At 39.2% G+C, this 15,119-nt stretch overlaps 1 protein-coding gene across 5 annotated transcripts in view; it reads right to left on the bottom strand.

Moving 5' to 3' along the window:
• PTCH1 (patched 1) overlaps positions 1 to 15,119 on the bottom strand; it is an 86,384-nt gene that overhangs the window by 13,739 nt on the left and 57,526 nt on the right. For all 5 annotated transcript variants that reach the window (XR_006291109.1, XM_043547282.1, XM_037901716.2 and 2 more), the window contains 6 exons: positions 14,698 to 15,097; positions 13,864 to 14,173; positions 8,217 to 8,359; positions 5,506 to 5,689; positions 3,647 to 3,927; positions 1,946 to 2,083 (listed from right to left, as the gene is read on the bottom strand). Coding sequence is in view for 4 of the 5 variants with exons in the window: in XM_043547282.1 (XP_043403217.1) it covers positions 1,946 to 2,083; positions 3,647 to 3,927; positions 5,506 to 5,689; positions 8,217 to 8,359; positions 13,864 to 14,173; positions 14,698 to 15,097 (1,456 nt within the window). In the remaining variant the exon portion in view is untranslated. The remainder of the gene's footprint in view (positions 1 to 1,945; positions 2,084 to 3,646; positions 3,928 to 5,505; positions 5,690 to 8,216; positions 8,360 to 13,863; positions 14,174 to 14,697; positions 15,098 to 15,119) is intronic.

The following is a 15,119-nucleotide window of genomic DNA, read 5'->3' as shown; positions in this document are numbered from 1 at the left end:
TAAAACTGAGGGCACCTCACAGTTCACTGCCATTGTGCACCTCAGCCTGCTGCACCCCTACCATGCTTCTGAGTTTCTAATCCTCAAAATTCCCCTCTAGTCCCTGCTGCCTTCTCACTCCCCCAGCAATCCCCTCAGCAGTTTGCATCTCCTCAACCCAAGGTTCTCTTCTGTAGTTGTGGACCACATCTAATCCCCACCTCCATTCTCTCCAGTCTACTTCTCTTCCCCCTCTCATTCTTTGAGCCTACTGGATTCTGATGGTACTTTTGAAAAAACAAAAATATTAATGTATAGTTATAACCCTTCCTACAATAATTAAACTGGCCTGTCCAGGCTGATCCCTTTCTATTCTCTATGGTATTGTTTCACTCCATATGGATGGTGATTCTTAAATAATCTTCTCCTGAAAAATGTATGGGAATGACCCCGTGCTGAGTGTATGAAGAGCCTTCTCTGTATGTAACATTGGGAGTTGTGAAAATCAACCACTGTTGAGAACGTGTTGGAGCGGGGGGGAGATCATCAGACACTGGGAATTAATTTAAATCACGTGTAATTTTGGATTAAGTAGGATGTAAACTTTTGAAATCCCGTATTTTCCAAATTCTAAGAAAAAAAATCTCATATGCTATTTTCAGCATTTCAATTTGCAAACAAATTGTTTAACCAAAAGTTAGGGGTGTGTGTGTAGAAAATAAGGCTTACGATGGAAGTCTACATGCAACTCTTACAATAGAAATATCAACATTTCCATAACAAACCAAAATTTTCAAACTTCAACACCCAAAATTATTTATTCCATATTTATTCCATATTTAGACACCTAAATAAATGGCCTGAATTTCAGTGATGCCAGCTCTCACTGGCTTAAACAGGAGATGCAGTTGCTTAGCACTTCAGAACATCAGGCCACTAATTTATTTGCCTAAATTTAGGAACCCAATTTGAAAATGTTTCCAACTGTGTTTATACATTCTCTCTCTCTCTCTCTCTGTGTTTCTTCTGCATTACTCTTCAGTCAATCAATGGGAGTTCTGCTTACCTATGGACTGCAGGACTGGGACCATTACTAACAACTAATATGTTCTGAAAGAAAGGCACCTAATGGGAGATTTTCAAAGGCAAGCACCCAACTACCATTGAATATTTATGGGAATGGTGCCTAACTGCCATTTGTGCCTACGAAAATCTCCCCCAAAGTATTAAATTTGCCATAATAGGCAGCATCTAGACACAACAAGGAGTGCATAGTTATGTACCTCTGCAGCACTTAGAGACAAAAGAAAGGACCAAGATAGTGGTAGTATCGGAATGCTTGTCTACATTACCAGCTGGATCGATGGGCAGCGATCGAACCAATGGGGGTTGATTTATTGCGTCCACTGGAGCAAGAGGTGCAGGCGGAGTCAACGGGGGAATGTCAGCTGTCAACTCACCGCAGTGAAGACACCGCGGTGAGTAGATCTAAGTACGTCGACTTCAGCTACGTTATTCACATAGCTGAAGTTGCGTATCTTAGATCGATCCCCACCCCTAGTGTAGACCAGACCTTAGAGTGTGAAGGTCTTAAATAGACCTTAACAGTTCTGCTTAGTACAAGTATTGATACGGATCATAGAAATACCTACTGCATATTAACTGGAGACCCGTAAAATCATATTTAAAAGCACTTAAAAGTGCATTGTTGAATCCAATCTTATTTCATGCATCACTGACTTAACAGATGGTAACTATTCTTTCAAATCAATTATGGTCTATCAGGCAACAATCTAACTGGCACACTAACTCTTGTGCAGTGTTTGAGCTTGGTTGTCTTTTGAAAATCAGATCACTCATTTGGATACCTAACTATGGATTTAGGAGCCTAACTTCAAGCTCCCTTTTCAAAAAATCTTGGAGAGATTTTCAAAATACTTTCAAAATGCTGCCTAATTTTACATACCAAAGCAACATGAACAGTGAATTCCACTCCTATGCCAACAGAAGCAATCAGGATGACCACAGGCACTGCACTCAGCTTTATTCCAATTAGACCCATCATGCCAAACAGCTCCACGGTCATCAGAGCCAGCACCACCACCTAAATGATTTCAAACAGCTGTTAGTAACTTCTTATGCTCTATATAAACGAAGGAAAGGACTTTCAAAACAATGTGGGACTAGCAAATGTAACCCTCACAGCACTCTTTCTCTCACCTTCCAAAGGCAAACTATTTTTCCTTATTTCATTGAATTCAATTGCAATGACCTGAAATGAGTCAGTTTAAAATTATTCCCCCAGGATCCAGTGGGCACAGCAACCATCAATTTTCTATTGGTTACCTCTTGTCAATACTATCTAAAACATAATTTATTATTCCTCCCTATCCCCATCCATCAGAATATAACTTTTCTGCTTTTTAACCCATTTCCCCAACAATATTCTTAAAAATTAAAGGAAGAGCCCTAAAAGTAGAAAAGCATCTTTTAAACAGCTGGTTTGGGTTCTTTCTGCAGAATTCATGGAGTAAGTGAAGATGACTCAAGGGCAGGTTTAAAGTCCGGAAGAAAGTGAATGCCATAATCAGCTGATGAGTGTCAGGTTACAGAGTGTCTCTTAGCTTTGAAGAAACTTGGGGGGATTGGCCTGGACAAAGCAAACAGTTAAATCTAAGGGAAAGCTTTTATTTTCTTTCATCTATCTTGTAAAAAAAATGGAGAGAGGTGGGGGGAAATCTGTGGAGTAGACTTAAAAGTTTCTGGAGCCAAAAATACACATTTTTAAAAGAGATGGCGGACTCTTTAAAATAAACCCCCTTTTCCAAGAAAAAATGTAAGTGCTACAATAAATGATTTTATAAGCTAATGAATCACGAATGATAACATAAATTGTTTGATTGAGTGCTATGAAAAATATTCTAGACTAAACATTTACCTTTTAACATACCTGTTGCACAAATGTACAGTACAAAAACTAGTGACTGCTCTGTGCTTTTCTACTTCTGGCATTTTATAAGCTATACAATAGTTTATGGAATTTAAACACAGGAACATCATCATTCAATTTAACATGAATGTTTATTGCAAGGAATTCATGAAGGAGTATTCTGTATCATTTATAATTTTACTGCTCTTTCTCCTTAAAGACATACACTCCTTTCTCAGTGTGTATTGCACAACTGTTCACCTAGCCATATACCCTTCTTATCCTTCTAAGATTCACATCCAGAAGTTAGTACAGCAATTTAGTGTTTATGGGCAAGATGTAGAAATAAGAAACCGCCATGAAAAATAATTTTGTTTGATTTAAAAACAAACAAACTTGGGGGTGTGAGGAACGTAGAATTTTTTAATAGCTACTTAAAAATTCCAATTTTCCTCTGTGCTTCATTTCTCATGTTCATGAGTATCTGAGCAGGGGCAAACGTTTAGTTATGTTTATAAAAAAACTTTAAAGCTACTAGAGTGTGGTCAAAAGATTAAGGTTATTAAGGGTTATACCTTTACCATGAACCCTACCCCCTCAAGTTGAATAAATATATCATGAATGATGCAATATACATACTCCACCAGAGGCCCAGACATAAACAAAACCTTTCTGACTGCAGCAAGAGCTAGGCTGAAAGGAATTTGCCTTTAACAAAGACCCTTATAATAAACTTACAATGATCCCAGCCGTCCAGGGGTTCAGGAGAAAGAGGGCACACACCAGAAATGTGCAAGCCAGAACCACGCTAATAGACAAGAGAAGCCAGTGACGAAGCCCAATGTACTGTTCCCAAAAAAGAAATGGGTATCCATTTGGGTAGCTGGGGACCCCAAGACTGGTGTAGTTGTTACAGATAGCTCTCACTTTTTCAATAGCTTCCACAAAGTCAGCAGTTTCACGCAATCCATTGAGGTAGAAAGGAAACTGAGCATATTCAATGGGCTCAGCTGCTGGAACTAGGAGAAAGACGATAATGTTTAAATACGGATTGTAGAGGAAGAAAAAACAATATGCAGAGAAATAAATATGATTAAAGCACTTTGTTTTCTATGGAAAAGTATTAAATATGAGTCACAAATTAATTACTTTGTTGAAACTCCAGAACTTCTGTGGCAACTTTAAAACAGGTGACTATATTTCACACCTTGCAGTGTAATTCAATGATTACACTGTACATCATACTCAAGACCAGCTTGATGATATTATTTAATGTAAATGGGTATCTAATATTATATTAGAATTACTGTGGCACATATCACTTTATTGTCTGTCCACAGTACACTGTATGTAATGTAAAATAAATAAAAGAGCAACCTTCTCAAACACTTCTCCCTATATTTTGTTTGAAAGAAGATGAGTTTCAAATAAAACTGTGTTACTCCAGTTTTATGCTGGTGTAACTCCTGTGAAGTCAACATATATTTATCTAAAATCAGTGGAATTAAACTGCTTCTAAACTAGATTTATGCAGTGGTGAATCAGGCCTTTTTATTTTGTAATACTTCAGCTGTTTATTTTAAAAGCCACTATCCATTAAAAAAAAAAAAAAGTAAAAAACCCCTAACAGTAGGGGCTTATTGAGGAAATACATAACATTTTATCCTTTAATGATCTGACAAACTTAAATTTTCCATGCTTCTTTTTGAATGTAATGCTAAGTCTACTGTAATACCAAAAGAAAAAAAGAGCCTTCCACAACAAGCATTTAGTTACTGCTGCTGTGTGTTCCAGACCCTGCAGGGTCATTCAGTTGACTTGCTAAACATGATTTGCCCTATTATAATCTCAACTATAAATTTTCATTAAGACAAGACTTGGCTGACTGCCACAAAGCTCTAGGGTTCGGATACAGTGAAGCACAACTTGCTTGTTATCCAATCACATTTCCAAGAGAATCAATCCTCTCCTTCCCCTTCCACCCCTCAGTTACCAACTAGCAATCCACCCAATAAATCCAGTGTAAAAGCTAAGAAAATCAACTCGGGATTACCATTCATAATGTAAAAAGGTGAATGGGGGCAGGTGGAAAGGAAGGATGACACACTCTTACACTGACTTCTCCCCTACCCAAACAGCTCTAGCACAGTACAGGTATGGGTGGCTTATATGAATGACCTAACTTGCAAAAAATTTCTTCCACACTAGGGTGACAAATTTAGGATAAACATGATATCATTTTCAATGATGAAACTCTGGAATGGCAAAGGCAGAATGTTATGCACTCTGAAGGTTTCCCTTGCGTACAAAATTAACAAGCAGTGTTAAAAAGAAATGTCTAATGCAAGTTTTAGAGCTTAGATATAAACTATTATACAACTAATTATTCAACATGACAAAGTCCTGCAGTGGTACCACATTATACTATATTACACAACTGCATCTGTCTCCTGAGATTTTAAAGTAACACAATATATTGTTCCGTTTATGCTTCTGAGACCTGTACAGTGTCAAGTAACTAGAGAGTTACTGGGCCTTTAAGGAAGGGGTGAGGTACTTATATAAACTATAAGACATTAAGATTAAACGTTACTTACTTCTCAGCCTTGTTTCTGGCATATAGTCTGCTTTGTCATGGACCCATTCTGGACGGTGAGGCCGGATGTTGGCTTGAGAGGCAGCGTAGGCCACGGGGTCATTGCTAACCCAGGCTGTCAGGTAGATGTAGAAAGCATTTGGGTTAATGATTCCATCTGCATCCACCAGACGCTGTTTAGTCAACTGCAAAATGGAAAGATTAGAAGCCTTTCAGAAAGGAGTTTTGCTTTCAGAGCTCTTGCTGCAAAGCTTTAAACAAAAAAACTGGAATATGCAACACACATACAGAATCATTTTTTGTGTGTGTGACTTCACATTAAGTGACTAAACAGACTATTGTTTGAGAGTGAGCAAATATCTAAATATCTGTATTGAACTTTAGAAAAGTGTTTTGTTTTATTTTGTGAAAAGCATATAATATTTATTATAAACATTAAACCAGCAGATGGTTCCAGAATAGACTGAACCAATTAAATCTGAATTCTAAGAGACTGTCTACAGCCAAGGGGGAAAAATGACCAAGTTGGAGAAACATATTTAAAGGAGGGGGAAAAAAAAATCTGGCAAGAGTCCCTATAAACGTCTGTGTGCAGTTAACCTCTGTTGTTAACACTGAAGGAAATGCCACCCAGTAAATGGAGGAGAGCTATAAAAATAAAACAACATCTGTATAAATTTTGCTAACACTTGCCTCCTATGACCTATGTATTCAGAAAATGCCAAGTGCCAAGAAAGTAGACGAGTGCACTGTGCGGCTTGGGTCATTGTGGGCAAATGTTTTTGTGGGGTAAACAGCAGTGGTGTATTTCCAGGGTTTTGTAGCCAAATACTACCCAGCCAGAGGATGTCTTGGATGAAAAACATTATGATTTTTTTGTTTTGTTTAGTTTATTTTAAATTCTGGACTGACTCCAGTTTCAGGTCTTTTTAATGAAATGAAAAACAACAGTGACAGCAGTTTAAAAAAAAAAAAAGCTGGATTCCAAAGATCTGGATTCAATTAATCCACAGGATATGCAACAACGATATGTCTTCAAGCTGTCTTTGGAATTGCACAGTACAGCTCACAGCCCCTGTGGGTGCACGACACTTTTCTCCCTCCCAGGCACAGGAAATTATATCAGAAGCTATGGTCCAATCACATTTGTTCCGTGATGTACCTGGTACATACTACCGAACAAAACTACTTGGGCATCTCACTTAAGTTTCCTCTTCAACTCCCTTCTTTTGCTTAATTCCTAACTCAAACTCCTGTTCGACTTGACAGCATGCTGCTGTAAAGCACTGTGTTTTATACACCATAGTAACTTTGAACAATGTACTCCGTAAATCTGTCACCTTTAATGCCAACAAAAAAAGGAAGACAATAAACAGAGCTGCCGGGAAGATCATTAGAGTGACTATTTTCTGCCTGAAAGCACAGAAAGTCAGCTATAGTTCTGAGAGAAGAGAACCTAGGCTACTACTGTATTTTTTTCTGAACCGCCTTTTAAAAGTATAATTTTAATATAAACAGTCAAAAACACCAGGCTTTGTCTTCCAAATGGGATCATAATAAAAATCTTCAAATACAACTGTATGCTATTATGTACTATATAAAAAGGAGCTCTGTGTTCAGGTTGCTTAATGAGGTGTAATTCCCAGCTCACATAGACGTACTCATGCTATCTCTGCTCAAGCTAGTGCACTAAAAATAGCAGTGTATCCGAGGCAGTACAGACAGCAGCTTGGGCTAGCCATCCAAGTATGTACCCAGGGAGTCAAAGTGGTACATACTTGGGTGACTAGCCCAGGCTCCTGCCCATGCTACCTTCCATTTTTAGCATGCTGGCTTGAGTACAGCTAGCGTGGGTATGTTTATGAGAGCGGGGAATCACACTTCCCAGCTCAAATGTTGATGTGCCCTTAACTCATGATAGTGCAGGAGTAGTATAGTTGGGGTTGCCAATTTTGGTTGCATGTATTCTTGGAGGTTTTATCACATGACATAATCTTTAATTAAAGATTAGTCTTTAATTCCTGGAGACTCCAGGACAATCCTGGAGGGCTGGCAGCCCTCACTATAGTATATGATGGCTCCAATACCCTTTCACCCACCCCTCCTAAAAAATATCTCTTAAAAATGTGCCTTTCCATTCAAACTGTTGGGAGCAAATTGAGTAGTTGGGTATCTACATTTTAAGATTTCTATTCACCAGTGAAAAAAACAAAATAGACAGAGGACAACCTTATATTACTGATTCTTCACATACTTGAGTGGAGTTGCCCCTGATTTACACCAAAGTCAATGGCGTTCAAACTGATGTAAAACTGGAGAAGAATCAGGCCATGTAAAGCTCAAGCCTGCCTTCATATACAAGGATGCAACTCCTATTGTGTTCAATGGGAACTGAGCTCACGCATTTAAGAGCAGAACTGGACTCAAAAAATATTAAGTATGCACCACCTAGTATTTCATAAAGATAGACATTTGTGATAATTGCTTCTGAATATTACAGAATGCAGCCTCAATCCTGCAGCATTACTCCCATGAGTAATCCCACTGAAGCAAGCAATGCTAATCATGTGTGTGAGAACTGCAGGATCGGCTTTGTAAACTCAACAGATACCGGAAAAAACAACTAAGTAATCCCCATTTCTTCTACACCTCCCACTAGTTTGTGCATTTCCACATAAACAGGTATGGTCACAGTGACATACGGGACAGTACCTGGCTGATGTCGATGGGTTTATCGCGGTTGCCTGTTTGCACCAGAAGTTTGTAGGCCAGGACAGCATCATCAGATCCATTTTTGTAATTGTTGTATGTGATTTTCCCAGTTTCCCAGTCGCTGTCAAATGCATCTTGAAGACCTACAGTGAGTTGGGAAAGGGGTGGAAAGATTAAACATGCAGAGTAAGAAACCACTCTTTAAACAAATTACAGTTGGGAGAAACAAAAGTAATTACTCTTTTTACATATATACCTATTTGGGCCAGCCTGTAGCCTCCCTAATGAAGCTGCAGGAGACGTAAACCCACCCCCAGTCTCATGCTCACTGCGTGGCTGTGTTAGGACTCTCCCCACATTGTGGCTGGAGTGCAGATGCAGAGAGTACAAGCTAGACAGAGTCTGCTATGATCCCTCCCCCTCCGTGAAGGGGGTGGCAAGAAGGAGGAGCCTTGGCTTTTGGAGCTGGCCAGCAGAGCTGAGCTCGTGAGAGCGGGTAAGTAACCTGCACTCAGAAAAGAGCTCTGGTAACACACTACCCCCAGGAGTGAGTGGGGAGCTGGGAAGGCATTATGACTTCCAGTCACAATTCCTTCTCCTGGTGGCATAGCTAAACATTGTCCCATTCACAGGGCTAGGAGTTAGGTCCGAGCACTCAGTTTGTAAACCAAAAGGAGAGGATTCACAGAGGTCTTTATTAATAAACTACAGTTGTGCAATGCTAATATTTTTTAAAAATGTGTATCTCCATGCTTTGCAACCCCCACATATTACTGAAATCTCACCCTATGCTGAATGGGGCCAAAACAGAAACTCCATTGACTACCATGGAGTTAAATCAGGGAGGAATTTAATCCATTATCTAAAAAGAAACATTCCCCATATTGCTCCTGCTCTCCCTCCCTCCCTCCCCCCGCCTTCATGAGATGCTGGCCAAGCACATTAGTTCTTTCATTAACTGTCTTGTGCTACTGCAGAGCGCTAAAGCAATAGGTTCTATGATAGAACCAGAAATTCCACTGCAAGGGGGAAAATAAAACCACACTCAAACTTTCAACTTCAAACAACAACTCAGCTGCTTCTTGAGCACAGCATGAGTGAACATGGTTTTGTCAATTTGTTCCATCTGTTCAACTTGTGTAGCTAATACAAGTCGTGGGATCTGCTGCCAGCATGTGTAAAGATCACAGCCAACACCTATTCACTCTCAACTGTTATTTTCCTCTTTGCCACCCTTTCAGGGTGGGGTGGGGGAATAGCTCACAGCACAAATTTGGATCAGATTTAGAACAGGAAGCCACAGGCCAGTGCAAGGAGGCTCTCTGAGAACAGATGACAAACCGCATGTCCTGGGAAGGGAAGGAAAAGCACCGACCCACCTCACAGCTGCCCTGAGAGGCTGTAATCAAAACCATCATTACAGAACTGATAGGTTAGCTACAGCTGTAAAGAGATAAGAGTGTTGGAAGAGAAAACATGACCTAAATGACACACAGCCTTAGGGCCTGAGTGCTCATTCACCTTTACAAATGCTTACCCCTCCCCTGGAAGTTGCCTCCCTTGCAGACCTCCATAATCATACTCCCCCCTTCCCTCACTAAAGCCAACAGGTTCAGAACAAAGTAATAAAGCAAACCTTCTAAACCCAGCTCAGACAGTACTCCAGCCCCTTGCCCAGAACATTTAACACCAGAGACTCTAACATCATCTAAGTGACTCCAAAGCATGCAATATGAAAGCTCTGCTTGTTGGGCACTCGGAGTGGGCAAGACATAACTTAGGAAGTGGAAAAATACAAATCTCTCCTTCCTGAACACAGGTTTTTCCATTAAAACCTTCTGTGAAATGGTTATAAGCACCAGTTGTGTTATTAGAATAGTAATGTAAAAGAGCACATTGGGAGTTAAAGGAGCGCTATTCAAGAAGAACATGGGAGAGGAGGAGAGACCACCAAAGAAAAGACTGACTCGTAAGTTACGATAAACATGACTTTCCTTGGTAAAGTGAGCATAAGATGCTATACTAAACAGACAATATTTGGGGCCAGAGTTTTCAGACTAATATACACTTCATACAAAGGGGACAACTAGATACACAAATAATCAGAATTAGCCAAATGCATTCAAAATTACTCAACTTGTGCTTGCAAATTCAGTATACAACTGTGCATAGATTTTACATAACTAACCTGCGTGAAAATCTAGTCTTTTTTGCCTCCTTTTATACTTAAAAAAAAAAAAAAAAAAAAAAAGGATCTTTGCCACAAACTCCAAATCCATTTTGAATATTTTATGACTTAGATGGCTTATTCCCTTTATGCTGTTACTGGAATAGGCACGAGTACCAGCACCAGTTTCTTATTATTGAACTGGTACATTGCTGAGATCTAGAGATGTCAGAAAGAGTATCTAAGAAATCCCCTTTAGGTGTGTATAACTTCTTAATGATTTCAAAATCGTTTCAACTTACAGACCACCAAAAATACCACGACACTTTTAAATAAATAAAAGTTTTGAATTCAAAGGAAAATGTCTTCAGTATGGGCAGGTCACACCAACATTTAAGCTACACATTACAAGTACAACCAAAAAACAAGTATGTTTTAAAAATAATTGTGATCAGCAAAATCTTTTGGAACGGAAAGATAAAGCAACACGGTGGTGCCTTTCTTTGGCAAAGCTATACAAATGAAGGAATTTTTTAAAATGGCATATGTAGGAACATAGGAACATAAAATTTGTCACATGAAGCAGTGACCTATGCTTGATGTTTCACACAAGGAAGGTGAACCCCCTCCCTCCAGAGTGCATCTGGCCAATTTTGCCATACTGTACATGAGATGTTGGGGATGAGGGAATGAATTCCTTCCTGACCCATGCAAACAGCAGGCACTGTGAAGCACAGGGTATGATTACCCTTTGGAAAACAAGTGTAATTATAAGTCAATCGGGGAATATAAATTACCTCATTTACATCCAGTTACTTATATACACAAAGTTCACATTTCCAGTTCTAAATGAAATTATTAAAACGTTAATTCTTTCCTTGATATTTTCAGGTAAAAGAGAAAATGCTTGAATTATTGAAAATCAAGGAGCAAGACAACATTTTAAAAGATTTTGTGGAAGACGGAAGCCATATAACTCCACTGAAAATAAATCAGTGGGAGTTTTGTATGGCTAGCGCCAAGCATAATACTTTGATAAAAAATGCTGCTGTTCACATACTATTATTACCTACCAAATCCACCATGCAAAAATTTAAGTGCCTGAGGGCCATATTCAGCCTGCAATCTGTGCATTGACTTCCTAGTCAAGTCTATGGGAATTATCGCTGTAGTTCAAGCACCTGAAATGACCTTAGTTTGCCATTAGAAAGATCATCATATCCTGTTCTCTAACATCCAATCACTTCATTCTCATACAATTCCACCAGCTCTCCATTCATTCCAGGATCCAGTTTAAAACTGTCCCTCTTCCTTGTTTTTAAAAAGCTGAACAGACCTGTTCCAGCCAGCTTCACTGGCCTTTGCTCTCTTTTTACTTCCTTTCCATTCCACTCACTTAGTCTTGGATTTAGCTAGCACAATATAAGAATTAGGTATTATTATTATTACTATCTGCTCCTTCACATAATTGCATTACTACAAGTGTGAGAGCTTTCTCTAATATAGGTCTTAGATCCCTGTCCTTCACCAACACTCCATAATCTTAAAACATCTCCTCTCCTTTGCCTATACTACTTAATGTTTTTCTCCTTCTATTTTAATCTACACAATATAGTTGTTTTATATTAGTTGTACAGTTCTTCCTTCTAAATGTCAAATGATAGTCACATTTATGACCCAAAAAGAACAAGAGTTCATCAGGGTTGAGGTTTTTGCCAAATCACAGGTTTGGGGAACCTGCTTATTCCACCCTAGTGTTTTTTTGTTTTGTTTTTTGGTTAAATGTGTCATGCAAGTTACATCTATTATCTCAAAAGTGTGTGAGTTACACATACATCCACGGCCTATAAAGAGCTACCATATGATTGCAAGGGCGCAAGGGAAGGGTGGATAATGTGGTGTGCAGGGCTTGCTCAGTTTTGGGGTGAGCTGTAGAGGTAGTGGCTTTGCAAAAAGGAGGTGTGGCTTGGGCCAAATCCCTTGCTCAGTATTATCCTCCCAGCAGCAGAGTGAAAAAATGGAGCAAAACGAAACCACTCTTGAACATGGAACCAGAGCAGTTATTGGTGCTGGTGTGCAGTCTTCAAGAAACTCTGAGTCCCTGTGGGATGCAGCTGTGATTACCGTAAGATTCATTTGTCATATAGATGTCAGATTCACAATAAGCACATAGTGGAATCTTTAAGCATTGGAATATGGAGTGTGTGGTGTTCTAGTGTAAATAAATGTGGAGAGACAGATTTGTCTCTGAAGGAATCAGGTACCTGTAATGGGTATGATGACTGATTACCTTACTGTGTCACTGAAAAACAAGCTGGGTTAGGTAATATCTTTTATTGGACCAACTCCTCTTGGTGAAAGAGACAAACTTTCGAGTTACACACAGCTGTTCTTCAGACCTAGCGTTTACCACACAACACTGCCAGCAGCAATCTTGCCCTCATTCCAAACTTACCATTAGCACTGCACGCTGAGCATCAGCACAAACTTGAAGACACAGAAATAATTTCTACAATAAACACCCTCCCCTCAAGCTAACTACTCATGCCACATCTCTTTATTCTGTGTACAGGAAATTATCTGCATGTCTGTATCATTGCGAAACATGCAAAAAAGGGGACACCCCACAACTGCCTGTATTTCTTTCTGTTGTTACCTACAAATTGCTTTATGTAAAAAAACAGTAGCAGAAACAAATCTCAGTTGAATACCAGCATATAATAAGTGTATTTGGAAAAGCAGGTTAAAAACTATTGCCGTTTCTTCTCCTGCAACTAAATGCGCTTCTGAGCAAAGTATTCCAAGCAAAACTTTCAATAAATGAATGTAACAGAAGACTGATGAATGAATCCCAAACTTAAAAAAACAAAACAAAACTAAAAGCTCCTCTCAGCCTCCCTATATGTTAAATACAACAGGGAGCTTGATCATTTTTGGACTGCAGGCCACCCAACATATTCATCATGCTGCCCAACATATCCACAGAAGGAAAAAAAAAACCAACCAAACAAAAATACTGGCACTTTTACGCACATGTTTCCTAGGAATTACTGGCTACATTAGGAGTCTGTAAACAGTTATGGAAAAATTTAGACTGTCTCCATAGGTCAGCATAATTTAGTTTTTCAATTGACTAATACTTCCTAAAAGTCCTTCCAACATAAAGATGGGAGAGGGAGAGATGCATTTCTAGGCAGAATTTGATGACCCAAAACTAAGAAATGTTCAATTTTCTGAAATGTTACTGTTTGTTTTCAGTACTAAAGAATAAATGGTTTCAGAATGAATTACTATAATAATACTACGCACTTGGCCCCTGATCCAACAAAGCACTTAAGTAACATGCTTAACTTTAAGCATGTGAATAGTCCCAACTGAAGCCAACAGGATGGCTCATGTACTTGAAATTAGGTCTGCATTAAAGACACAGGCACAAAAAGATATCAAACCCCTCTATTAGCCATTCAGCAATTTTCTTACCTTGCAACCAGTCTCGAAAGTAGTGCAACCACATTTTGGGAAGCTGCTTGTTTTCCTCCATCAAAACGTATGTCACATTGCTGAAACTTTTGTGAAGGTCATAAAGTAAGTGCTGGATGTTGGGGTAGTCTGCTTTCTGTGTCACTATATACATGTTGTAGAAGGAGAAATACTTGAATTGTGCAGCAATAAAGTCATATTCTCGGGTTTCCCGTGGTACAATGTCTGTGAGATCCAGTCCATCTCTCACCCGGGTAGTACCGTAAAGACTGACACCAAGTAAACCCAGGAAAAGGAAAATAACCACAACCTGCAATAGAAAATGGAAATGCAGTAAGTCCTACGTTTCTAAAGAAAACATGCTGCTTAGGGCACATTAGAGGAATTACTTTGAAATTTACTTTTTTAGTATCATGCTTTTAACCCCTACACATGGTGCACCCCTTCTAATTCCTACTATAGTCAATGGGAGTTGGACCATGCTCTATACATTTTAAAGGGAATAAAAGTTAGAAATCTACTTTTAACTTATTTTCACTGTTTACAAATTTATATTACAGATGCCAGCGTCTCCCTTTACTCAAAATCTCTGTAATAAAAATACTGTCACTTGACACATTAGTAAACTGAAAGTCTTCAAGTCTGAAATTAGTCCTAAGATTTTAGAGTTCATTTAAGAATAAATATTCTAAAAAGAATCTCTGTCTGTTGGCAGTGTAATTTGCTAAGCTCTAATGAGGTAACTCATATTGCTCCAAAGTACAAAAGTCCTTTCCTCTTGGGCAAGGGAGGAATATGTATTTTTGTGACATGGATGTGCATTTTGCAGGTTACCTTGGCTTTTGGTTTTAGCAGGAATGGAGCGTAATGCTTTTCGGCAAAAGATGAGAGTGTCCATTTAGTACAGGGTGGCTCAAGACAATGCATGTTCGAGTCTGAAAACTGGGAAAGCAAATCCCTTGTTGAGCTTGTGCTTTCTGGGCTCTGGCAGCTGAGGTTATCCTGTGTCACTGTGACCGGCTGCACAGATATTTCTGAGCGAGGCTCTGCTGTGGTGTAGTACACCTGGGTATGAGGGTCATATTCTGTGCGCAGCTGCACTGTAGACTGCATTGTAATCTGAGTTTCATGTGCAAAACTGTGACTGCTGTAGGGTGGTGGAGGGCTGTAGCGAGTGTTATCATTATCTGCATATGCTTGAGGCTCAATCTGAATCACTCTGCTAGTACATGGACTGAAAGAGAAGAGACAAACAT

The sequence above is a fragment of the Chelonia mydas genome, chromosome 5 (assembly GCF_015237465.2).
Source record: "Chelonia mydas isolate rCheMyd1 chromosome 5, rCheMyd1.pri.v2, whole genome shotgun sequence".
In the NCBI taxonomy this organism is placed as follows: domain Eukaryota; kingdom Metazoa; phylum Chordata; order Testudines; family Cheloniidae; genus Chelonia; species Chelonia mydas.
Note: the sequence above shows the minus strand (reverse complement) of the source record. Positions and strands in the feature narration are given on the sequence as shown.